The sequence below is a fragment of the Henckelia pumila genome, chromosome 2, assembly GCF_033568475.1.
Source record: "Henckelia pumila isolate YLH828 chromosome 2, ASM3356847v2, whole genome shotgun sequence".
In the NCBI taxonomy this organism is placed as follows: Eukaryota; Viridiplantae; Streptophyta; class Magnoliopsida; order Lamiales; family Gesneriaceae; genus Henckelia; species Henckelia pumila.
In genome coordinates, this window is record NC_133121.1 from 192,441,192 (window position 1) to 192,467,265 (window position 26,074).

The 26,074-nt window shown below is 36.0% G+C and overlaps 3 protein-coding genes across 15 annotated transcripts in view; 2 read left to right on the forward strand and 1 right to left on the reverse strand.

The window, feature by feature from the left end:
* LOC140884137 (protein DA1-like) overlaps nt 1–7,728 on the forward strand; it is a 30,016-nt gene extending 22,288 nt beyond the window's left edge. For 2 of the 8 annotated variants that reach the window (XM_073290809.1, XM_073290810.1), the window contains exons 6-12: nt 620–703; nt 2,318–2,437; nt 2,548–2,760; nt 2,883–2,945; nt 3,057–3,175; nt 3,260–3,318; nt 4,014–7,728. In XM_073290809.1, coding sequence (XP_073146910.1) covers nt 620–703; nt 2,318–2,437; nt 2,548–2,760; nt 2,883–2,945; nt 3,057–3,175; nt 3,260–3,318; nt 4,014–4,333 — 978 coding nt within the window. In that variant the 3' untranslated portion in view covers nt 4,334–7,728. The remainder of the gene's footprint in view (nt 1–619; nt 704–2,317; nt 2,438–2,547; nt 2,761–2,882; nt 2,946–3,056; nt 3,176–3,259; nt 3,319–4,013) is intronic. The other 6 variants (XR_012150557.1, XR_012150560.1, XR_012150558.1 and 3 more) reach the window with 6 other exon arrangements.
* Nucleotides 7,729–10,106: 2,378 nt separating this feature from the next.
* Nucleotides 10,107–14,069, forward strand: LOC140881869 (uncharacterized). Of its 3 annotated transcripts, none has more exons than XM_073287504.1 (6): nt 10,107–10,280; nt 11,065–11,187; nt 11,284–11,457; nt 11,617–11,715; nt 12,531–12,773; nt 13,492–14,069. In XM_073287504.1, exons 2-6 carry the CDS (start codon nt 11,113–11,115, stop codon nt 13,882–13,884), a joined length of 984 nt encoding a protein of 327 aa, XP_073143605.1. In that variant the 5' UTR covers nt 10,107–10,280; nt 11,065–11,112; the 3' UTR covers nt 13,885–14,069. The 3 variants fall into 3 exon arrangements, with proteins under 3 accessions (XP_073143605.1, XP_073143606.1, XP_073143604.1); XM_073287505.1 differs by lacking the exon at nt 10,107–10,280 and adding an exon at nt 10,288–10,506; XM_073287503.1 differs by lacking the exon at nt 10,107–10,280 and having other exon boundaries at nt 10,288–11,187.
* Nucleotides 14,070–14,955: 886 nt separating this feature from the next.
* Nucleotides 14,956–19,144, reverse strand: LOC140880306 (uncharacterized). Of its 4 annotated transcripts, none has more exons than XR_012149627.1 (9): nt 18,975–19,144; nt 18,792–18,870; nt 17,556–17,635; nt 17,390–17,456; nt 17,186–17,257; nt 16,670–16,846; nt 16,397–16,575; nt 15,902–16,318; nt 14,956–15,332 (listed from the first exon to the last, which is right to left on the reverse strand). XR_012149627.1 is itself a non-coding variant. In XM_073284634.1 (8 exons), the coding sequence occupies exons 1-7, from the start codon at nt 19,048–19,050 to the stop codon at nt 16,404–16,406; spliced, it is 723 nt and encodes a 240-aa protein (XP_073140735.1). In that variant the 5' UTR covers nt 19,051–19,144; the 3' UTR covers nt 14,956–16,318; nt 16,397–16,403. The 4 variants fall into 4 exon arrangements, 1 of the variants encoding a protein (XP_073140735.1); XR_012149626.1 differs by having other exon boundaries at nt 15,855–16,318; XR_012149625.1 differs by having other exon boundaries at nt 15,842–16,318.
* Between the last annotated feature and the right edge of the window lie 6,930 nt (nt 19,145–26,074).

Sequence of the window (26,074 nt, forward strand, 5' to 3'; positions counted from 1 at the left end):
TATGAGATTATATGGTTGAGGAAGATGGTTGAGGAAGGCTTGAATGATTTGATAGGTACTACTCAACCAACAAGGTTCAACTTCTTTTCGGGAGCTCATCACGAAAGAACTCTAAAGTTTAGTGTGCTTGACTTGGAGCTATTATATGATGAGTAACCCTTGGGAAGTTTCTCGTGGTGCGTGTGAGTGAGGACATAAGCACGCTGGAAGAATCGTGTTGGTACAGTGAGGATAATCTGCAAATTTGGAGCATTACGTCCTTGTTTTGCTTTAGGCTTCTTTTAACTGCCAACTTGGTTTTTAAATATTTTGGGCATAACATTTTATGATTTTGCCATGCCTTTTACTGATTTTTGCCTTCACCAATTTTCTTGTTGATTACCAATTAACTGCTCACGCTCGTTAAAATGTGTAACTATGCTTAACATGAAGATTACCTGCAGTTCATGTGCAATTGAAAAATTAGCTTTTTAAGAGGAAAAGATGGTGTAGCTCAGATTATAAACGGTGAAGTCAACTGGATAAGTGCAATTCAGAATTAAAAAGTCACACTCTCTGTTTTTCTTGATCTTTTTTACATGTAAAATTAATTAATCTCAGTTGTAAATCTCTGATGCAGTTTTCCATGTCTGGTAGCAACCCATATCATAAAGCTTGTTACAAGGAGTCTTATCTACCTAAATGTGATGTGTGCAAACACTTTGTAAGTACTTTATCCTATTGGCGATTTGCTTTTTGAATCTCTTAAAGGCTATTTCTTTCACTAGTCAATTATAGTGATAATATCATACCACGTCTTTTGTTATTTCTAGTCGCATATTATTTGTGTCCATGTGTTTTTCAGCTTCTTAAATTTCTAGCCTTAGATGTTAACTGGGTCAGGGATATGAAGGGAGTGGTGGAAGGCCTAGAGATTCAAAGTGGAGGATTGAATGGGAGGTGGTTATTTAAAGAGATGTGATTCTTGAAAGATGATGAGGTCTGATGGTTGAAAGTGAGGTAGTGTGCATGGTGGTTAGGTTTAAAGCTGTGAGTGGTGCTAATGGATGGACAAAGTTTGACTGTTGCCATCGACTTTTGTCAACCACAGGGTGGTGGTAGTGGATAGGACGTAGTTTAGGGTATATGGGCCTGGACGCCTGGTCCATGAATTCGACAGAATGGTAGGTATGATTCTGGTAAATGCTGCATCAAGAAGCAAAGAGATTGTGCTGCATCTTGCATTTATAACAATTATGTATTAACATGCATTTAGGGTAAATGGGTATCTAGTAATTTTTCGTGGCACTCGATAGTTATCCTTCCCCACAATCATATTTGCATTTTTTTTGCTGACATTAATTGTCTAGTGTCAGTACCAAATAGATGTTCCTGTACCTCATCAAATTCCTTATTAAGCTTGGATAGGAAATCTTCTATGCTGTCTTCTGCACCAATTTTGAAATTATCAAGTTCCTGCAACAGCTTTGTGAGCATGAAATAAATTTTTGACATCCATTCCAGCTAGGTCAAGGGCCACATTTCCCAATTCTAACGGTTGAGACACGCTTCCTACGTCAAATAATTGCTTCCTTGCATGCTTCCTTGCAGCAACTCACATTTACTTGGAGGTAGAGCTGCACACAAAATTTGCACCGATTTTTTCCTCCATTGAATTGGTTAACTGAGCCAACACCATTTATTTTGTGTAATAAAATATGCAAAATTGAAAAGCCATAGTATTCCTTCCCTTGGATCACCATTTCAACTTATTGGGACCAATGGAGATAATTTTTTTCATCAAGTTTATGAGAGGTTATTTGGAGACGATAATAATTTGAAAGGGTGACATGAGCTGGCAACGCCAGATATAGAAAAATAAAGTAGATGAAATTATATTTCCAGGTAACATTATAGCCAATAGCAGGGACAGCTAAAGAATAAAATGAAGAGATTCTATTTTCTAGATACATCAATGAACATTCTATTCAAAATAAACCGTTGAGTAAGAAAATTTATTTGTGACATTTACACATCAAGCTGGATTATCCGCCCGGATGTTGTTGTATGAAGACAAGATCTATTCAATGTGGTCGCTCCAATAATGGAGGCAAGTTTTGAAAGCAATAAGTTTTAGGATATATGATTCATGCCTACTCGAACATATCCAAGTTCCACTTGATATCAAGGACAAAGAAAAATATTTTTTTCCATTTTCGAATATCCTCTCTCTCTCTCTCTACACACACACACACACACACACACACACATATAACTGAATCACGTTACTATCTTTTACTGCTTTTGAGGGTTTATTTATTTATTTTTGTTTTTCCAGATCCCAACAAATGCCATTGGTCTTATTGAATATAGGGCGCATCCTTTTTGGTCCCAGAAATACTGTCCTAGTCATGAGCATGATGGAACTCGGAGATGCTGCAGTTGTGAGCGGATGGAGGTAAATTGGAGCCTGATTCAAATATTCTCATAGTTGCCAAGAAAATCTTATTGGTCATTTGTTAGGGTGCGAACTGCTAATTGATTCGATATATTACTTGATGCCCGCAGTCTAGGGATGCAAGGTGCGTATCCCTTAATGATGGTCGAAGTATATGCATGGAGTGCCTAGATTCGGCAATTATGGATACCGATGAGTGCCAGCCTCTTTTTATTGATGTACAAGACTTTTATGAAGGATTGAATATGAAAATCACACAGCCAATTCCCTTACTTTTGGTTGACAGGCAGGCACTGAACGAGGCATTGGGTGGAGAGAGACATGTAAGATTTGTGTCTAACAGTCCCAAGATATTTGCCTGTTTGTTTTGACTTTCCTTGCTTGTGAAGAAAAGTGAGGTAAATAGGAAAATCTGCTTTTCATTTCCCTTACCTTTTCTTTCTAGGGGCATCATCACATGCCGGAGACACGAGGTCTCTGCCTCTCGGAGGAACAAACAATCAGCACTGTAAGGGCACTGCTCTATTATTCTGTCATTTGGTCTCTCCTTGGAAAAATCATTCATTTGAAATTTTGTCTAATATTAATTAAAGTGCCATGGTTTGCCAATGATCACCAGGTATTGCGTCGACCAAGAATAAGTGCTGGAAACCGAGCAATAGGAATGAGAACCGAGCCTTATAAATTAACCCGCCATTGCGAAGTGACAGCAATTCTTATTTTACATGGTTTCCCAAGGTATTTTCTACATCACACTCTTGTTTTGGACATATTGGATTTCTATTAGAATAAGTTCGGTCACTCAATTTTTAAAAGCTGCAGGTTGCTAACAGGATCAATATTAGCTCATGAAATGATGCATGCGTGGCTGCGTCTTAATGGTATTTTCTCACACTTGGCTACAATTTATTTTATTGTCTCCTAATATCCCGTTAATGGGAATACAAATGATTCAAGTCAAGCTGAATATTCCTTATAATTTTCATATTCAAGCTTGAATCATCTTGTTGAAATTTAAATGTTGAGTCATACTATGCTAGGCTTGAATTGTCGTTCTATATTATGAACTCGGCTCAAATTTGATAATTTCGACTACAATCAAATGATTTTATGCTTGCCTGACGTGCTTGCAAAAAAATTGATTCATTTGCACCACACACTTTGAAGTGTGGAAATTCATAATTTATTTCATAGAACAATCAATTAACTTTTAATTTCAGAATCAGTGTTGTTTGAAGTAAGAATTATATGATTGCTTTGTATGTTAAATATCGCCCAAATGAGTTTGAATTGAGTGATTTTAATATTTATTTATGTTGTAACTTATACAGTATGATTTCTCCATGTATTGATTAGAAATCTTATTTTCCCATAGCAACTTTTTCAATAAAAACATGAACATCACATATTCTTTTCACTTTTAGGTTTGATATTGAACTATCTATTTAGGTGACATAATCCATTCGTTCTATTTCATCATAAATCCATGAGTAGTAAGTGAAATGAACAGCCCTTCGTCTTACGCATTTTCCTCTCTTCGGTTCAGTTCCTGATATATCTCCATTTTTTATGCAAGGTTTTCGAAATCTAAGACAAGATGTTGAAGAAGGTATTTGTCAAGTTCTTGCGAGTATGTGGTTAGAATCCGAAATTTTATCTATGTCTGACCCCAGTGGTGCATCAACTTCATCCTCGATGTCAACCTCTACATCATCAAGACCAGGGGAACATTCACCTTTTGAGATAAAACTTGGTGTGTTTTTCAAACACCAAATTGCATCCGATATATCTATGGTATATGGAAATGGTTTTAGAACTGGTCATGAGGCAGTTCTGAAGTTCGGGTTGCAGATGACCTTGGATCACATACGGGAAACGGGAAATTTTCCCTACTAAGTTATGGTTAGGGTTATACATTCAATTTTTGGAAATATGGCACTGTGCATGTTCGGGTTGCAGACTCTAGATAAAATATGCGAGATGAGAACTTTCCCCACTGAACCGAGTGCCAAAATTGGATTACATTTTCTATGAAGGGTGTGGAGTGATGAACTATTGCTTGGCATATATGATATTTTTTCACAAAATGTTCAGAGAGTCGTCCCGAGGCCTTCTACAATACAGGTTCTTACAATGTACCAGAAAATTAACCTAATTCTTGTACATTTTCTTATTCTTGTCAATTTATGGATAATGATTCAATGTTGCGCATATCTTGTTACATACCATGTTACAAAAACAGCATTTGGCGTGGGAATCAGGTTTATAGGGTCCCTAAACCGGAATCTGACCTATTTATAGCTGGTTTGAGTCAGTTCACTGACTGGTCATGCAGCAAAGATCAAGTTAAGCTTGTCGTGTTGGTATCCATCAGCTTTAAACCAGCCCGTTTATAAAAAAAATTAGTATTTTTGATGATGTTTATTTTGATGTAATTTAATGGTTGGTTTAAACAATTCTTTCCCCTTTAAAGAAGATAGAGGGTTCTGGTTTAGATGTGGGTATCATTTTGTGGCAAGTATAGGAAGTCAGGTTTGAGTCCTGGTTTCACAAAATCTGCCGGAACCTTTGAACATATTTGGTCTTTTTCTTCGCATATGATGTGGCACAATTACAATTCTTGCAATATTTAAGTTTCCAGTTCGTTTATATTCTGCCAGGCGGATGATTGATACACTTTTGCAAGCTGCAATAACTACTTGGTATCATAACATGATTGTGACACTTGACTAGGGAAATAGAGTGATAAAGATCTTTACTGTTCATCTAAAAAATAAAATGAGATTTGATAAAAGATGATAAAACGAGATTAAGTGCATAATAAAGACTTTTACTGTTTTCCTCAATAATAAACGAGATTTGATTTAAAAAATAAAATTTAATGATAATAAAAGGAGATTAAGCGCGTAATAATGCATCTTTGTATCTTTCTTGAAACTTTAAACTGCGTTAATTTGTTCGTTAGTCTAGAATATATTTGTGGAAAGCATTATGTTAAGTGAAAATATGAAATAATAAGGCATTTGAAAGGCAAATTACCTTTTTGTTCAGAAGTTAGTTCATGGACCATCACGGGTCATAATAGTGTACTGGTCTATGGGTAGCTTATCTTTAGGTTTTCTGTTGTCTCTGTATTATGTGAGAACTGAGAAGTCAAACCAAATGACTGTAACGCAACAATGGATGTTCGTGCTGATACTCGGGATTTGGAGGAAAAAAGAATGGAAAACTTGCATGTTTTCCTCCTCATCTATCAGTAACGCGTACATTGAGATGGATAGACTTGGATTCCTTGTTTGAGGACTATGCAATTTGTTTCTTTATATTTTGGTAGTGTGCTCTTCCTTAATCCCAATTGGTTTTATGATTTTGGTCTACCACCGTAAGTGAGTTGAATCACTTGCGAGCTGTTCGATCAAAGCTCCGTCTGAGTAGTCTGAGTACTAGATCTAGTCATGCTCAGGTAACATTTAATCAGGCCCGAGAAGTCATATCAAGCTACTTGGGTACGAATTAGATTTTATTCAGTTTTCGAAAATATTTATTGAAGTTTTAGTCATTTATTGTCCAGAGTCACGATAGAGAAATACCAAATAACACAAGATTTTTCAAAATGTAAATGGGGTCTATGACCCTTAATAATACATTGGCTCTGTCCATGTCACACAATATTTTATTAGCTCGTGTTAATTAGCTTTTTCAGTTACAGAAAACTCATGTGGTTCTATATATATTGAATGTTTGTCAGTCATATATTTAATTCTAATATTAATTAACATGTGTCATACACCTTATATTTAGGGCCAATCTGGACATAAGAGCACTTAGCTTTAAGTTTTAACTGTTCTTTTCTGTTTTCCCCTTCAAAAAAGTAGAAAGAGTAGTGAAAAATAATATATTCTTTTTTCAAAAAAAATAAAGAAGAAACTGGAGTCAAATCTGTAAAGGCTGTCCTTGTCTTACTTGTCTAACCACTCGTTCTCTTAATAGCACACGATGTTTTGTAAATTCTTTGGTTCTATTTTTACGAACTAGATTGATTTTAGGTATGATCTTGGTTATTATTCATCTTCTACTAGATTTTATTGCGGTTATGTGAACGTAATGAAATTAAATATGAGAATAATTCTGCCACCTATTCATAACTTCAGAAAATGTTAAGTTTTTTGGTGGAAATATTGGTGTGACTTAGTGAAGCCAATGGGCTCTATCAAATTATCCTGGCATTGACCATTAGAATCAAGTAGGATAAACATAATCCTCTGATAGAAGAATCTTCAGATTGAAGGCTTTGGAATTGTAATTGTTTTTGCAGTTGGAATTGAATATGCAACATAGGTGGTGGTTGGATTTACTCAATGATTACAATTGTGAGATTTAACAGAATTTGGAAAAGGCAATGTCCGAGCCGCAAAACTTGTTGGCCATGGTTTTGAGTGGCATTGTGGCATTGCTCGGTAGTTGTCTATCCAGGTTTTATTTTATATGCTATCAGAATTCCTATCCATGTGTTTCCTTCAAAGTGGATCCAGAATCCCCTTTTCAGATTTTGGATGCTCTGAAAGTGGCAATAGTACTCTGAAGTTTGAGATTGGCAGCCGAGGGGCATAAATCGGGATTTCAAATTGTAGCAGATGACTCCTTATGATTTAATAACAGGTTTTTCTATCCCGATATGCTTGGCCTCAGAAGTAATCTGAGAAACAATCTCTTTGTTCATAGAGTTATTTTGAGTTGCAATGTTTTATTGTTTAAATATTTGAAGCATCTACATTACTATGATTGTTTAATTAGTTGGTACTATAGTTGCAAGACTTCTTTTCTTTTGTAGAAGAATAGATGCAAGCCTTTTAGGGCTTCTTCTACTGTTGTGTATAATTGTTATGCTTTTTGGCTTCTGATTCCCAAAATGAAATTTTTGTTTGGGAGTTCATAATTATATGAATTATTCGGTATTTTAACATCTTGGCAGAAAATATGATTGTATCAACATCGGCAATTCCCCGCTTCTAATATGTCTGAGCAGCATTTCGATATCTGGACTTATTGATATAACTGCAGAAATGTCAGTGGTGCTGCTAACTGGGTTGGTGCTAAATAATTGCAGCGGCATAGTTTCCTCTTTTTATTGCTCTTGGATCGTTAACAACCAATTGGCACCAATAATAGAGTGACTGCAGTTTCTTTACTTTTCCTTTATTTTCTCATTTGCTTTTAGCTAGGTTCATTTGTAAGTTGGTATTGAATCTGCACAATTGCTGTTCAAGTCAATCTATTATTGGTTTATTGTTGCTCTTGTTCTATTTGTAAATCCCCTTCTTGACTTACTTCCATATCACTTCCACATGTTGCATCTAGTTTGGTGCTTTGTTTTCATATGCCGTTGATATTTATCCAAGACTTAGCATTGGAAATTCCATTCTCCGAAGGGTTGGATCATTTTTTTGTTAATGCTTGATTTTTTAAATTTCATTCCATTTGTCCTTGTAACGGTGAGACTACACTACATCAATTTTGGAACGTGGTCATCAATTTCATGAGATGGTAAAACACTTGATGTTGTTTCCCCGGTGAAGAACCGAGCTTTAATTGTTAGATATTTACTTGACGACTCCTGCTTACTATGTTTTGCAGGATTGTTGAATTGTTCAATTGGCTATTAGTTATTTCATCTCTTTGAAACTCTGAACATTTTCGATTTGGACAAGAAAATTATTGTTCTGATGTTTGCAATGCAAGAGGTTATGAACAAATTAAACGGTTTTGAATTTGGTATTGTGCTAACTCATCTGCTATTGCCTTTGTTGGTCTGTTGGATATAACAAATTGCTTTGAATCTTTAGCTATCTGTTAGGGGAATGAATTTTTTTTTTGCCCCCGGGTAGAAGGTTGGATTAATTTCCAATTTCTGGAAATAATGTGGAATAATTCTTAGATCTTCAAGCTTCCGTTGGTTATAGCTGCAAATACCTGCTTAGTTAAACTACTATTTTCAGACTTTCAGCCCAGGATTCGTCTGATGCATTAAGAAAGACCTGGGAATAAAAATGACGGTGTGTGTCACAAAGTTGTCAGTTGTCACATTTCTTCCCCGAATCAATACATAATTTGGTATGAAATGTTCTGGTGACTGAGAAAAGTGTCGAATTTCAACAGGAAGATGCCAAAATAATCGTTACCGGGCTGGGATGAAACTGGAAAAGCGCCATTTGCCTTGCAACCAAATCTTGTTCTCTATTGCTTTTCACTACTTTCTTGATATTATTGTTCTTTTTGACTTTTCGCTCAGATATCTGCTATTGGTTTTTCTATTGGCCTTTGTATTTATTTACTTCTTCTTCTTAACTACCGTACAATCAATTTAACGTACGGAATACATGTAACTGAATCTTCCGAAATACACCCTCGGCCTCAATATCTGGTTTTTCATTCCCTTTATTTTTGTGTCATCAATGCAATATTGACCGCTGCCTATTGTACCTAACGTATTATGGTTGATAAAATTCACTTGATTTCTAATCTTGAATTTTTTTCAAGGTTGGAATTCAGTCTATCCTAAGGATATTACTTATAGTCATGTGTTAATATATGAACTTTTGGGATCAAGATTTGAGCACTATCTTTAGGATGAAATCTCATCTCCCTCTATGTGGTGGGATGAGCCGGTATAACAGGCCATACCAAAATTATACCAAATTTGGTGGGGCGACGTGCATTTAGTTGATTAGTAATATTTAAACTCAAATCACTTATTTTATGTCTTATTATTTTATGTGGTAAGATGGGTCGACCTAATGAACTTAATTTGTTTTGTCACCGAATGTCTTATTCATCCACACAACTTGAAAATAATAACTTAATAAAACGAGATTATTTTAATTAACAGTGTGTTGTCCAAGATCAATATTTTAATCAAGAGTCGGCCATCCAGCCAAGCACTTTTGAATTCTTCCTGGTTATCCAAACGTGCGTATCACCAAGCAAGCAGATTTTGGCGCGTGCTCTGCAAAAAAGTATATATTATTAATTATTAGAGGAAGTTGTACGATTACAGTAATATTTACTGATCTATACTAGCCAATTTAATGCATACTTTGTATAAAAGTAAATTGAAAATGTAATAAAAAGATTATCAAAATAGATATTTAATCTATATTTAGTTGGTCCTTAAAAAGGGAAAGCTCGTACATAAATTTTTGTGTAGCTGAAATTATTTTATAATAAATTTTATATTGTTTAATATAATTTGTTTTGTGAGTTAGAACTTAGAAGCCCCCTGCACTAAAAATATAAAAACTTTGTTAAAAATAAATAAATAAAATAACTAATATTATCTATTTAAATAATTGTTTTAACTAATTACAAAAATATATTATAGGAATCATTTTTAAAAATCTTAATTTAATCCAATATAGGGACTCTCTTAGGTTTGCATGATTTTTAGCCTTTAGCGTCAATTTTGTGTGTCTCTTTATATACACCGGGTAACTTTGGACTAATACAATAGATTTTAAAATCACGCTAGTTAACGTAAATTACATCGAACAAATCTTGTGAGAGAAGCTAGTCGAAAAAATATTAATATAGAATTCAAACTGATGTAAAAAATTTTAATATAAAAAACGGAAACTCATATAATTGACGAACACCGGAAAAAGCCAATGACCAATATTAGGTGTCAACTTGAAGCATCATATGCTCTTGTAGCCATGTTTTCAATCCACGACAACTTGTCATACTTCTGGGTTGACCAGATTTTCTCTGAAGTTTTCAAATTTCAACATCAAACATTAAGATCCCGTTAGCATTAACTTGGATTTATTCCTTGAGCCATATTATTCTTGTATTTCCTCTTCTCCAAGTGTTTTTTCTCTTCACTGTGTTAAATTTGACTCTCTTGGCATGTTCTGAGCAATGGATTTGTTTGATTAGCTAATCTTTTGTTGAATTCTTGGGGATGCTGCTAGTCTTGAAGAACATTATTAATTTTAAATTTGGGATTTTGTGTTTGAGAACTCTATGATAATGGGCATCTGTTTGAGCTGATTTTGTGGATGATTACCTGCATAGTAATTAGCTTTGATCTCTGTGTTATCCTGTATGATTTCACGTGGGCTATGAGGGATTTGTGTAAACTGATACTTTTTTTTAAGGTCGTTAGTTTTACTTTTTTTAAAAAAATAAATTTTAAAAAAAAACCTTTTTAATATAATGACACCAAATCTGAATAACGTTGTGTGAGATGTTTAAATTTAGTCTAAAGAGAATATTATACTCCATTGGTTGATTTGTATTTAGTTGAATTGACATGCACTACAAGTCTATATGCGAGGGAGTTTGGTTCTTTAGGCCTTCTGGTACATACCTTTGTGTAGCTAGCTGTCAACGTGGCTGTGTCAGTTAACTTAAAGTAAAGTTTGGACAAGTAGGGATTCTATTCTAGTATGTTAACATATTGCCTTGCGGGTTCTCTCTGTTGAAGCCAAAAAGTTGGTGGATTATATGGCCTTTGATCCATCATTTAGCGGACATGTTACCGAGTTCTTGTTCTGATTGATTATGATTTCTTAGGTTCAGAACTGCAACTCAAGATTTTGTTGTTTGATTATACATCTTGTTGGGTACAGATTTGAAATTAATTTGAGTCAACTACTTGAAGAAAAGGATTGAGAACTATGAACATTGCTTTAAAGAAACCCTCTCCAGATGGCGGTGGGAATCCTTCGTCTCTGGAAGAAGAGCAGGGAAAGGTATCTTTAGTCTTCTATCAAGGATTTTTAGGTAAGTTTTCTAACGGATGCCAGTTAATGGCGAGGATGACTGGCTAAATATGTGTACGTTTGCAGATTAATGAGGTGAGAAGGTTGATCGGGCCACAGCCCAAATTGGCCAGTTACTGCTCCGACGAATCCATTTCCAGATACTTGAGAGCGCGAAACTGGAATGTGAAGAAGGCAGTTAAAATGTTTAAAGCGAGTTTGAAATGGAGGTTGGAGTATAAGCCGGAAGAGATTCGTTGGGTGAGACCCCTTACTTGAATAAGCAAAAAGGGTCACGAGGGATACCCAAACAAATGCTTAATATTGGGTGCATGATTTTTCAAAAGCTCTAAGTTTGTTCAGTTCCATCTATGGATTCTTATTCAGTTTGCTTAATATATGTCTAAATTTGGAAAACAGGATGATGTTGCACAAGAGGCGGAAACTGGAAAAATATACCGAACAAGTTACAAAGATAAGTATGGGAGGACAGTTCTTGTCATGAGACCAAGGTGCCAGGTTATACATTGATTTTCCTCCTATTTTTACCATTTATTAGAAGTTCTTTGCATCGTAAGGGTTTACTGAATATTTTCTATGGAAGATGTTGTAGCTGTTGATTTCTTTTCTCTCTCTTTTTTTTTGTGAAAAGTAGCTGTTGATTTCTGTTTGCCCTGTTATGTTGATTTATCTCGACTCCATAATTGTTTCCTTTCCAATGTTTGCCGTGTATGATGTTTACTAGCTGGTTACCTTGACTTGTCTCACAATTCTCAAAATTTACCAACGAAAATATGAACACAAAACTCTATTGGTGCTTGAACCATTGATTATATGAAACTTAATCACAAGTATTGCCGAAAGCAACGATTTTGGTAACTTATTAGACAAATTCTTGATGTTATATGGCAATAATTACCCATGTTGGAACAGCGATTGGAATGTGATCCTTGGTTTTTAATAGTTTAAAAGATTTGAGTTGCATTGTTATACTTGACTATAATTATTGGAAGAGTGGTCAGCACTTTTTCTTACAATGATCAGATTATCGTAGCTAACGTCATGCATTTGATTCCAATAAGCTGCAAGTTGGTGCAATTAGAGCAGGTTTTACTGGAAGCAATAATTGTTCGTGCCTGAAAAAAAAAACTATCGAAGCATGTTGCTTGGGCTATGAATATATTAAAATATTTGAGTTGAACTGTTATCGGTTACTAGCTCTTTTGGAAAAGCTCCAAACACTTGGTCCTATACTCTGGCTTGTGGCTGGTTTACTGAGTTAATTTTTCTCTGTATTTTTCTTTGTTCTTATTTAATGTTGTCTATGTTCACAGAATTCAAAGTCAATAAAAGGGCAAATTAAGTATTTGGTTTATTGCATGGAGAGTGCCATTTCAAATCTCGCCCATGGCCAAGAGCAGATGGTTTGGTTGATTGATTTCCATGGGTTCAGTTTGTCCAACATATCAGTCAAGGTAACTCGGGAAACAGCTTTTGTCCTGCAAGAACAATATCCTGAGAGGCTTGGCATCGCAATTCTATACGATCCACCAAAGATTTTCGAACCATTTTGGATGGTATCTTCTCATCAATCTAACTTATTCTATGCATTTCTATGTGCTCAAAAAGCTTTTGATTGTAGAAATGTTGCTTTGTAGAGTTTAATCACTTCTTGAGCTTTTCTGTGCGTCATGAACTTTCTCATTGGCTTTATTTGTAAATGCATGAGAAATAATTCTGCTACGGAGATAAACAAAATCCAGGACCAACTTTGCATAAGAAGTCCCCATAACCACAAAATTTGTTGCCAGACAACAGATTGAGATATTTCGTTCAATCTTCATTCCAGAATAAGTGTGTTTCGTATTGTTTAACTGTCGAAAGAATTTCCTTGTTTCTTTACCAATTAGGTAGTGTTTGGGAGAGTCTAGGAAGGACTTCTCAGCTTTTCCAGGAAAAGCTAAGAAGTGCTTCTTAGAAGCTCTACAAAACACCTTAGTCGTGACACGATCACATCCTAAAGTTCCTTGGATGTTTCTACTCCATGATTGTCTTCTAAAAGGATCAAACTAATGGATAGTGCTTGAGTTTTCCTGGTTATTGGTATCCATCCAGAAACATAGGATATGTTGGTTCATACTCGTGGTTTTTTTCTGAAATATTTTCTGTAAGTATATTTCCAAATGTAACGTGCCTGTGCTTTCTTATGTTCTTCTGAAGGAGACATTTATGTCATGCCACAATATGTTTCGTTACTGTGTTTATAATGATGTGCATGGGATGTGGTTAAAACAGATTGCAAAGCCCTTCTTAGAGCCGAAAACAGCGGACAAAGTCAAATTTGTGTACTCAGACGACCCCAACACAAGCAAGATTATTAGCGAGTTGTTCAGCATGGACCTGGTTGAGTCGTCTTTCGGTGGTGGAGATGATACTGGTTTTGACATCAACAGATATGCCGAGAGGATGAGGGCCGATGATGAAAAACGGGCTCGTGTTTCGACTACTGATAATAATCTCGCAGCTTCATCTCTGCCACCTGCTATATCTGCCTCCAGTTTCAACTCTACGAATGCAGACTCTGATTCAGACGACTCGTATGTCAAAGTAGACAAATCCTTATCTCATAGGTATGAAGAAGAAGATAATGCAATCGTCGGTGAAGCTCTGCCGTCGAAACAACAATAAAACACTAGCCAAATGCGGTGTGATTTAAATAGCGATTCGATTTTGAATCTTCCCAACTGTTAAATGATTCATGGCCTCAAAGCTTAGCCAGGGTGTATTCTGTTGAGAAACAGCTACTTTCTAGGAAAGAAATAATTTGTCCAACTTATTCTTGAACCAAAGCAAGTCTTCCATATTTTGTGTTATACGAGTGTGTTATAGAGTAATGCTACCGTCAATCACTCTTCCACCCCTTTTCGAAGTTGTCCCTGCATTTTTTGCTTCGACTATGAACAGGAGCCATTGTATCGGCTAGACCCCATCCAAACGACATCGTCCCACTTCTTTTGGACGTCTCTACTTCCTTGGCCCTTTTATCGGATTCATCCAGACGTAGATCACCCGATGTAGCAAGGACATCCCCCTATGTTTCTTGCATGTCTCTCACTTAGGTTTTATACATGGATCCATCCGAACGCAACCGGATGTAAATCACCGGTGTGGCATTCAGTAGCAAGGATGATGACATCCAACACTTGTTTTCGCAAGCGTCTCTAATTCTTGGTTTGAACATTCAGTAGCAAGGATGATGACATCCAACACTTATTTTCGCAAGCGTCTCTAATTTTTGGTTTGAACGAAAACCTTAATCCTAAATCCCATCGGTTCGATAACAAGGACATGATCAAACCAACAGCCTGCTTCGAGGAAATCATTTCAAAAGGTAGCAGAGACGAATAAAATTCTCAATTATTTGCAACTCTTGCAATTTATCAAGTAAAAGAGGAACTATTCAAATTGTAGCATGGCAACAAATAGCAACCGGAAGTCAATTTCACAAGACGCATCCCTATTTATCCTGCCGCTTAAAATTGTATCATTTTTTACATGTACATAATTTTAAATAACACAAACAAATTCAATAATATAGTGTGCTATACTTGCACCACCTTAGATAATAATCAGTCGATCCATTGGTAGGGTACTATTATTGGTCTTTTTTTCTACCGTGCAAAGACAAGCTTCAAACTTTAATAATCGAAAAATAACGAGCAAATATCTGGTGTTGACAAAAAAACAGTGGAGAGAAGCTGCAAGACAAGGGGGTGATATATTCTCTCTACCAGATTGTACAAAAATCAAAGTAGACAGAATTCATAACACAACCTCACACCTAGTGATATAAAACAGAAAATGTAAGAAAAACAAAACAATGAGAGATTGGTCATAGGGGTGGAACACATCAGATTCAATTAGACAGCAACATGAGGGGGAACCAAATGCACGTGCATAGAGTAACTCCATGCACCAATCTGCTACACAGCTACCAGACCATTCAATAATCAACATAGCGACATCAGTTTTATAGCTATCCGCAGCATACTATAGCAACAACCGATCTATAAAGAATATCAGCATTCACTTCACAGCCACGGTCACGGCCACAGCCACGGTCACGATTTCATTTGCTGTAATATGACACAACTAATATCAGATTGCAGCTGAGCTATCCTTTACAGACAATGACAATTTTTTAAGAAAGTAATGATTTTCATATCATTTTTTAAGACCGATCAAGTTTTTCACTCCAAAATTCATTGATTGTCCTCTCGTTAAAAGCCTTGGGTCTGACTCCGTTAAGGAGCGGCATAGGACACAGCATTTGCAAAATACAGTTAACATCTTACCACTTTGCGCTCAACACCACATCTTACCACTTTGCGCTCAACATCAATATTATAGGTCTGGTTTGAAAGTAGATCAGCAAAAAGGATATCTATTAGTCCAAAGCTGTCACCTCATGTGGACTCCAGCAACCTCAAAGGTGACTTGTAAACTCAAATTTAGTTATTAAGATTACAATGAGCAAATATCAAGGCAGTCCAACAATACCAAAACCTTTAATATGATTCCAGTCTTAAATGTGAGTATAATACCCTTGTGAATCACGACATGGCAAGAAACGTGGTTAAGTTACCGTAGTTTGTTACCAGCAAGAAAATTATAACAATCGTGAATCAACAGCGAATAAAATCACCATCACCAGCTACCACATCATCTAAAGTTCAGGATCAATAGACGGTGCATCATCTCGTCAATCAGCAACTACGTCTCACGAGCACAACTATAGAAGACCAGTAAAGTGCACAAATGAGTACAGTGATCCACAATCCACACCAGATCCAACAAACAAAAACATAATCAGTAGCAGTGACACGAGATTATGGAATTTCAATGCACTTCATGGCAGAAACTACAAATGGCATGATGAAGGAGATTAGACAACATTTATGGTCGCAAGTCAACAAAGAAATCCGGAAATAATATAGAAAAGAAATATTGAGGATATTTCTAATAGAAACTATGTAGATAACGTCCAAACTTCTTGGTAAGAAATACTGCAAAATGCACGGTATCAAGTGAAGTTCCATCAAGCAGCATGACTCCTTTGATACTGAAAAAAATATCAAATAAAGCATTGTCAAGAACTATTCCGACCAAGCCAAGGGTAAAAGCAGGTTCCGATACTCACATCAGCTTCAGTAAGGTGATGGGCTACGGGAATCGGCTTGCTGGCCACGAGGAGACACACTCTTTGGGGTGGTTGATTTTTCCTTGGTATTGTTATTTTGTGGACTCTCACCCCTTGAAGGAGGTGATTTGCGTGGAGATGGGCTCCTTCGAGGACTGCGACCCCGTCGTGGTGAAATACTGTCATGCACGCCAAAAATTTCATCAGTAAACAAATCTATAAACAATAACCTAGAAAAACTAACAACAATTTACGGTGATAGTGTAAAAATACCTTCTGCCTTTTCCAACGTCTTTGCGATAACTAGGACTGCCACTGTAGCTCCGGCTTCGGCTCCTACTATTGCGAGGCAGACGATCCCTATCCTCACCACGATGACGCACACGCTCATACCTACCCCTACTCCTACTACGGCTTCTCCTCCTGTGATCTCTATCCCGGTGATCATCCCTGCACCCACATTAATTCGGTTATACTCAAAGAAACACAAACAGATTTCCTAGATAAGGATTTCTACAGCTCATAAGCATAGAGAAATAGAAATCGATAGCTTTATTTCCATTTTTTCAACAGACAAAGAAATACATCTCACCATGATTGTGGCCACTCTTAATTGCAACAGATGGAAAGCAAATTTGAAATATGAAACGTCAACAGCAAATCTCCAACATGATATACATAAATGAAATGCATATAAAAATAATTGAATGTCCAAAATGTTTCTAGATAAAGCAAATAACAACTAGCAATAACTATAGGAATATTAACCAAACATGGAGAACAATCTACCTTGAACGAGGACTACGACTTCTGGATCTCCCTCTTGACCTGTAAACAGGTTCTGAGATCCTCCCTTTGTTACTGATGACAAACACCACCAAAGTTTGTTAGTCTTTTATTTAAGAACTGTAAGTCAATAGCAGATAATCCCAAAACCAACATAAATGCCAAATTGAGAGGTGGACAAATATTTATATGAGTAATATGACTAACGTTCTTTCAGCATTGGGACCATATTTAGCAAACTGAACCATTATTTCTCTCCCATCAACAACTCTTCCTGCAGACGAGGGCTCAGAAAATTATCATGATGAAGAAGAATCGAGAATTAAAATTTTCCATGAATGAAACATTTCAAATTCTTCTTCCCCATACTCACCATCTAGCTTTTCAACAGCCTTTGCAGCCTCATCTTGATACTTATACCGCACAAAAGCAAAGCCCCTCGAGTCTCCAGTCCTAAATGACAATGATCAAACAGTGCAAGTCAACAAAAACAAGTAAAATAAAACCAATACTTCAAAAGGAACAAAACTCATTGCAACTGGTTTCTTAAATGCACAGGAATGGAGACTAGGGTAAGATACAATCTCATACATAAGTGTCCAGACTACACCGTATCTACATTCAAATCATCTTTGAACTGACCAAATCAGATTTTCAACCACGTAGTTCCACCTCGTCTTTGATCACCCCACTTAAAATCTTCCCTTTGTCCGAACAAAACAAGTTAATGTTCAGTTCTCACTCACACTATTCCATCAATCTAAATGGTGAAAAAACTCAAATTTTACAGAGATTCTTTTCGAATTTACCTAATCATCGATCCTCTTAATGAAACATGATTACATGAAGCCAATTATCAGTATTTACATCATGCTTTTTTTTCATATTTTGAAAAGGTTGAAAGATATTTACTTGCTTATTTAATCTTCTAAACTAAATAAATGTCAATATGAGAGTAAAAAATTGGGATTAATATGACGGACCCACTTATGGAACAAAGAGCCGTCGTAGTCATAGTTAGGTCGTATACACATTTAAAGACTATCTAGCTACATTAAAGTGCATTTCCATAGTGGTAAGAGCCATTTGAACACAGTATTGGAAAAAATATATTTTTTATTTTATTTTCATAGCAATGAGAGTTTAGCGCTCAGTTTAAAAGGAGAGAATTAAGTGAGTTATTAAATGTACAAAAAGTGTCAAACGGGTCAGCAAAGACTAATCTCTAATTAAATGTGGTTAAAAAGGTAAAATAGTGATGTTTTATAGATTAATAACGCACATACAACAGTCCAAGAACAGATGCAAAATTGCATATACAATCATGATGAAGAGCAAATGAATCAATGGATAAGCATATTTTACAACTCCACCAAATAAAACATGCGATAAATATGAGAGCACACCAGAAACAAAATACATTCTTGCGAACATATAGCTACTCTCTCACATAGCCAAAAATGCACACAAGTAAATGTTCATCAGCTCGCAACACAACAAAATACCTAGATCCTGAAATCAGACAACTTCTTGGCAATTGTACAGGTGCTCAGAAGAAAAACTTCCTTTCACAGGTACATAGCAACATTAATCATACGCGAACACGTACCTCCGGTCTCTGGGGATAAAGACATCAACCACTTTGCCATACTTATCAAAGAGAGGAAACAAATCATCCGCAGACGTCCCTAAAACAAATAACAGCAAAAACCCAAGAAATAAGAGTGATAAATCGACAAAAAGGGTTCACAATTAGCGTCAAAAGATAGATAAAAATCGGGAAAAGGCATACGAAAAGTGATGTTGAGGACGAGGAGAGAGTAGGTGTCTCTGATGTCCGGCGGCCCAGATCTTCCAAAGTGCGACATGCTTCTTCTGTGGGGAATCGGTGGTTGTTTTCTAGGGTTTATCCTGCTTCAGTCAGTATTCGATTTGAACATTTACCCTAGCATTTGTCTGAATTGCTTTGTTTGAGTTTTGGAGTTTTGATTTTTCTAATACATAATATAATATAATAAAAAATAAAAAAATAAAAAAATAATGGTTAATATAGTATTTGATTCGATGGATAAATTATATTTTATTTTGATTTGATTGATTAAATTTTATATAAAAATGATAAATTGTCATTTAGTTCTTTTAATAATAAATAAAATATGAATAATATTATTTATAATGGGTAATATAGTAATTTAAATTCAATTATTTGATTGATTTTAAGATAAATAATTAATGATTTGATTGATGTAAAATAAATAATTAATAGATGGATAAATAACATGACGAGAAGAATGCATGATTGTATAAGATAAATTATACATAGATTAATAATATAGACTACCAAACGATATTAGGTCAAGTGTTTTAGGTCAAGTTGTGTAGAACTTGTAAAAGGTAAATTACAAGTGATTGCGTTAATTCAAAATTATAAACCTATTTATTAAGTAAGAAAGTAAGACTTAGCGGGTGTATTCAATCCTGAGTTTTAATGATTTTTAATGACTTTTTAAAATGATAGACTTCTATGGAGTTGATGGATTTTTATTGACTTTTATAGAATCTCATGGATTTACAAACAGACTTCCATTTATTCTTTGTAGACTTTTTGCAGGACTTTGATAGAGTTTGTAAATATTTCATACAATTACATGAATTTGTATCTTTATATATATCTTATCATTTTTCGTTTATTTCTTTGAAATAAAAATTATTTGACATAAATAATAACTTTCATTTGAAATTTGTTTTAAATTTATTGATGAAAATGAATTTCATTTGTTTTAAATTTATATATATATATTAATGTAACAAAATTAAAACATTAAAAAAATTTGCAGTTGTGTAAAGTTATTTTTTTAAAAAAAAACTATGATAAATTATAAATTATTTTATTAATTATATCATAAAAATTTATCTGTCAATTTTTATTTTTTTTTTTATCATATTTGTTATGCAACTATTCAAATATTTGAATTAAGTCGTGTTATAATTTTTTGAATCATATATTATTAAATATTAGGCTACGTTTGGTGGCCTAGATTAAGTATGGATAAGGGTACAATCACACGTTTGGTTGGATTTTAACGCAAATCTCTTTTACCTTGGGCCCGTTATAAATTCACTGTGGCAGCTGGAAAAGCACGTACTACAGTCCGCTCTTACCCCTTGGTATTATTAGGCCCAATGTGTACAGTAGCTTTGCTTAGTAATTTTGTGTCATTTATACCCTTCACCCTAATATTTGTTCAGACAGCCACCGTCAAAATTTATTGCCGATTGTTCCTCCCTCCAATTCTTCCCCTTCGAAGGTATGAACATTCTTCGTCAAAATCAGTTTTCTCCTCGTTCAACTATTTTTTCCTTCGGCATATTTGGTTCAGAATCTGGAGATTTCTGCTTCTCTTTGATACAGATGTTGCAAGGTGGTCATTGCACGGATTGATTTGAGTGCTTTGAACAGTCGGTTAGAGCCATAGGTTGCTTGACCTCTTTGTAACCCACAATCTGTTGGACGAAGATATTTTTTTGTGTAATCAATAGCTTGTTCGAGCAATCATACCGAGAGAGATGGAGATGGAAATTGGATCTGGGTAGTGACGAACAAGAAGATAGATTTGAGTGGTTGGGGGAAAAGTCAAGGTTAATAAGGGGTAAAATGGTCTATACAAATATAAACACTTATTTTATCATGTCCTCAAAAATACTACCAAACAAATATTAAATTTATCACAACTTTTACTATCTTTCACTTTATAAAACTTTCTATCTATACATTAATAATCTCATCACACCAACCAAACGTAGCCTTATTGGTATAAATCATAAATTAAAAAGCACAAAATAATTCAAAATTTTCAAAATTTTGAATGAAATATTTTTCATTTTGATTTCAAACTATCCCAAAAAAATTTAGGAAAAGAACGAAAAAATACATGAAGATGAAAACATATATATATATATATATAGAAATTTTTAGCTACCCAACAATTTCTGCCTACTTTATGCGCGACCACTAAAACCCGGTGGTGGGTTTTAGTAGTGAAAAAAATAAAAAAAATAACTAAAATCCACCACCGAGTTTTAATGGTCGCGCATGAAATGGGCATGAATTGTTGGCCAACTAAAAACTTCTATATATATATATATGATTTTGAATATGAGAGAGAGTGAGATAGAGAGGAGAGAAGAGATGAGAGAAAGAGAGAAATTAAGTTGGTTAAATTTTAGAAATCCATATAAATCTTTGGGTTAGACCATAGACATTTTTTTACAAATTATAATTGTACCTTAAGCATTAATGCTTGTATGTCAATGAATTTCATGGAGTTATTAAAAGTCCATTGACATTTTGAATAACACTAGACTTTTGTAGAGTTTTTAAAAGACAAGATTGAATACCACGTGATTTTTTTTTTGGAGCAAAACGCAAATATTATTACGAGATATCATTATTTACAAGTTCTACCAACCAATGAAAAAACTCGCCATTCGTCCAAATAAAGGACGAGTGAGAGGAAGAAGCAAAAAAAAAATAATATTATGCGCTACGCTATTAGCTAATCTATTTTCACGCACTAGCTTAGAGATAGTAGGATTCTTCATAAGTTCTTTAATATCTGACGCACAAACTCCCACGTAGCTCAAATCAGATGATGGGGCAGTGACTGCTTGCACTGCCAAGAGAGAATCAGTTGCCACTATAACATCGGTGAAATCTTTTTGATAGAGAATCGTGATACCCTCCTTGATTGCTTGAAGTTCTCCATAGACAACCGAAATAGGCTTTGATATCTTCTTCCCAAATGCCATCCTCAATCTTCCTTGATTATCTCGAAGAACACAACCAACACTCTAAGACCTGGAATTTTCATTGATGCAAGCATCAACATTAAGCTTTAAAGTGCAAGTGGTAGGCTGCTTCCATCGTCTTTGTTTTCGACTCTCCAACTCCACATAGACCCCTTGCTCATGAGTATATACTCGACGGAAATCATCCAGCAAAGTCAGGCTCCAGAAGACGTCCGAAGATAGTCTTCGTCCTTCCATGTCATGCAGGAACTCTTGCTTCGCTTTCCAGATAGCCCAAGTCAGGATTGAAAATTCCTCAAATTGCTTCTTCAACAATTTCCCCTGAAGCCAAAGACAAAAATCCATTGTGCTTACCTCCCTTGAGTCTTTTAAAACCTGATGGAATTCAGAATCCTTCCATAGATGTTTAATCGTTGCACAAAAGAATAGACAATGGCATGTAGAGTCCATGCCAGAGTGGCATAATGAGCACCCCGAAGAGACCAGAACATGATGATGCAGTAAGTTCCAATTGGTAGGAATAATGTCATGTGACACATTCCACCAAAAAATGCAGACTTTGGGTGGTAGTGAAAGACTCCAAATGAAGGACCACCACTTGCTCAGTGAATAATCTGATTGATTCTCTGGAGGAAGAAAAAGTCCTCTTTGTAAGCGGTAACCATCGCGGACCGTATACTGACCCTTCTTATCAAATCTCCAAAATTGAATGTCTCTACCTAGATGAGTCTTTATTGGTATTTTCAATATCTCTTCGGCTACATACCTGCTGAATTTGTTATAAATCAATTCTCGATCCCGCGACCCATCCTTTATAAGTGACTGCACCGGATTGTTTCGTTGCCCCACTGTCAGAGATTGTCCAAGTTTTGTAGATAAACTTGGAATCCAATGATCCTCATAAATATCAATGTTAGCGCCATCGCCAACTCTCCAAACCAACCCGTTTATGAATACTTTCTTACTTCAAAACAATGATCTCCAAATGCACGAAGGATTGTTGCCAATACTAGCATCCAAAATTCTCTCATATTTAAAATATCTGCCTTTGAGTACGCGAAACACTAAGGAGTCTTGGTTTCGAAGTAGTATCCAAAGCTTCTTAGCTAAGAGTGCTCTGTTGAATTCATCCATCTTACGAAAACCCAATCCCCCTCTCATTTTCGGCTGACACAGATAATCCCAAGATTTCAAGTGAATTTTCCTTCTCCCTTCGTCGACACCCCACCAAAAATTAGCACATGCCCCTTCTATATCATCACAAATCGATTTAGGGATTCTGAAACAAGACATAACATATGTAGGGATAGACTGGAGAATGGATTTGACTAGGACTTCTTTTCCTCCGGTAGAAAAACACCTCTGACCCCAACCTTGAATGCGTTTTGCCACCCGTTCAACTAGATACTTAAACTGCATTCTCTTGCTTTGAAGAGACACCGTTGGAAGCCCCAAATAAAGATCATGGCTCTGAACCACTAGGACTGTCAAAACTGATTTTATGGATTGAACAATCAACTGATTTGTGTTAGGACTAAATGATAAAGCAGATTTCTCATAATTTATCAATTGTCCAGAGGCCTTTTCATATAGCATCAGGCATTCCTTGATCCGAGCGCTCTCCTCCACAGATGCCCTAAAAAAATATCAAACTGTCATCAGTAAAAAAAAGATGAGAGATTGGTGGACTATGTTGGAGAACGGTGATCAGATCAATCAGAATTGATACCCGGTGCAGCGGAAGTTTAAAAATTTTATATGGAACGATTCCATAATGGGTATCAAAACTTTACGATTAAATTGTGTGTGTAAAAATTAAATAACAATTATAAATTTTTACCTCCAATCTCGAATCGAGATTATTGACACCAACAGATTGCTCTGCTCTTGTTGTATCTCCCAGGAACTGATGGACGAACTGTTCTTCAATCAGGTCCACGAACAGAGATTTAATCCCTCTGATAGATTGCACTAGAAAATCTATCAGAAGTTTCTACGAAGAGAATTAACGAATTTGATCCGTTAAACCAGACTGTAATTCAAAATTCACAGGCTGGATTTTTCCTGAGCAGAGGGGAGGGGGGCGGCCACTGTTAGAGAGAAAACTAGGGTTTTTTCGAAAATTGTGACCTTCTTGTGTGTAATTTCTGTACTGCAATAACTTATTTATAATGTAGGCCGCTAACAGCTTAGGGCCCATTAGTCATAAGTTCAAGCCCGACAAGCAAAGTTCGCATGTTCAGAAATTAATATAAAATTCATCATGACTCCGATTGATAAACCGATTTCACCAATGTGCACAGAAACCATTTCTGCACCTTTTAAAGTCAAGATAAATTTTTCTGAATCCGAATTCAGTGATTTCCAAAAATGTCCATCCCTATGTCATTTTAGGAAATCTTACTCCTCTACTCTTAAATAAGAAGTCCAACTTCTTAGTTCATTAAATTTAACTCTTTAAATTTAACTATCTCAACGGGGATTAAAAATCCATTACTCTGTGTGACCCTCAATGGTTCAGGGATACAGCTAGCCGTGGGCTCACAACTCCTTGTGACTCGGAACAACAATTTCCAACTTGCCCATCGAATCATGGTAAGAGCGCCTAGCAACATCGCCCCATGATTCCCTAGGTATCACTGATAGTGCCTGCAAGAACCAATAGATTTTGGTTAGCGCACAGTACGGTCCCTTCATCCATATATCCCGATCGAATCAACAACCATTGGTAAATCGAGAGTCGTTCGAGATTCGATAACTATGCAATACATCTTGAAGATCAAATAGTGACATCGCATGTGCTACTAAGAAACCATTTCTTAAAACACATCATGTACTCTGGCCAGAGATTCATCACACTAATATCTCCTCAGATCGCATAGGATATCCACACTCGCAAGTATGTGGTGAATCCTTGACAACAAAGCATCGACTCCTATATGTGTTGTAACTGTACCCAATCCCGACACCTGATGACCCGAATAGAGTCGGTAAACGAGTCAAAGCACAGTACTAGCATATAGAGTCTCAATGATGTTTCAAGTAGTAAGGACTAATGGTGTACAACCAAAACCGCGGACTTTATCCACTCGATAAGTGATAACCACTTGGAAAGTCCGGATAGGGTAGTTCGATCATTCATCATATGAATATCCATTTGCATGCTTCGAACATCTCTATGTTCCCTACCAATGAAACGTGGTACTCTGCATCGCAAATGCTAGTCTCAAACTCGAGCGATTCTTATCCTTATTATCGGACGGCTCAATCGACTAGGAACAGTTTAGAATATACAGTGACTATAAGATGTGTTTTATGATAGCCATCCCCATGTGCTACCACATCTTACATACACTATAGTATATTCAAGGTCTTTATCAAAACAATAATAGTATATCACAATATAAAAATATGAAGAAAGATAAAGTCATTGCCATTAATAAAAGTGTAAATTATATTAAACAAAAGATTGTTTATATAAAGAGTCATCAAAGCCCTTAGCCACAAGTTGGCTCACCGGGCACCCACTCTTTCAATCTCCCACTTGCCCTAAAGCCAACTAGTCATACTACGTAGACCCATTGCTTCGCGATGTTTGTCAAATAATGGTCCTGGCAAGGGCTTAGTAAGTGGATCAGCGATATTGTCTGCAGAGGCCACTCCTTCGACAGTGATGTCTCCTCTTTCCACAATCTCCCAGATGATGTGGTATTTCCTCAGTACGTGTTTGGATCTTTGATGAGACCTTGGTTCCTTTGCCTGAGCAACGGCACCCGTGTTGTCACAGTACACCGGGACTGGACCAACAACTTCAGGAATGACGCCCAACTCTTGGACGAAATTCCTCATCCAAACGGCCTCTTTAGCAGCAGCTGATGCTGCAATGTATTCTGCCTCAGTGGTGGAATCCGCTGTGGTGTCCTGCTTGGAACTCTTCCAAGAGACAGCACCGCCATTGAGCATGAACACAAATCCAGAGGTTGACTTCGAGTCATCCACGTCACTTTTGAAGTTAGAGTCGGTATAGCCTTCCAATTTTAGTTCTCTTCCTCCATATACCATGAACATATTCTTAGTCCTTCG

Bases quoted from the DNA above. Each gene is read 5' to 3' on its own strand.
- LOC140881869 (XM_073287504.1), top strand. From the start codon at position 11,113: ATGAACATTGCTTTAAAGAAACCCTCTCCAGATGGCGGTGGGAATCCT. The intron at 11,188-11,283 runs GTATCTTTAGTC...GTACGTTTGCAG, and splicing joins TGGAAGAAGAGCAGGGAAAG to ATTAATGAGGTGAGAAGGTT. The intron at 11,716-12,530 runs GTTATACATTGA...CTATGTTCACAG, and splicing joins TCATGAGACCAAGGTGCCAG to AATTCAAAGTCAATAAAAGG.
- LOC140880306 (XM_073284634.1), bottom strand. From the start codon at position 19,050: ATGTCGCACTTTGGAAGATCTGGGCCGCCGGACATCAGAGACACCTAC. The intron at 17,258-17,389 runs GTTAGTCATATT...GTTTGTCATCAG, and splicing joins GGTCCCAATGCTGAAAGAAC to TAACAAAGGGAGGATCTCAG. The intron at 16,576-16,669 runs GTATTTTTACAC...CGTGCATGACAG, and splicing joins GACGTTGGAAAAGGCAGAAG to TATTTCACCACGACGGGGTC.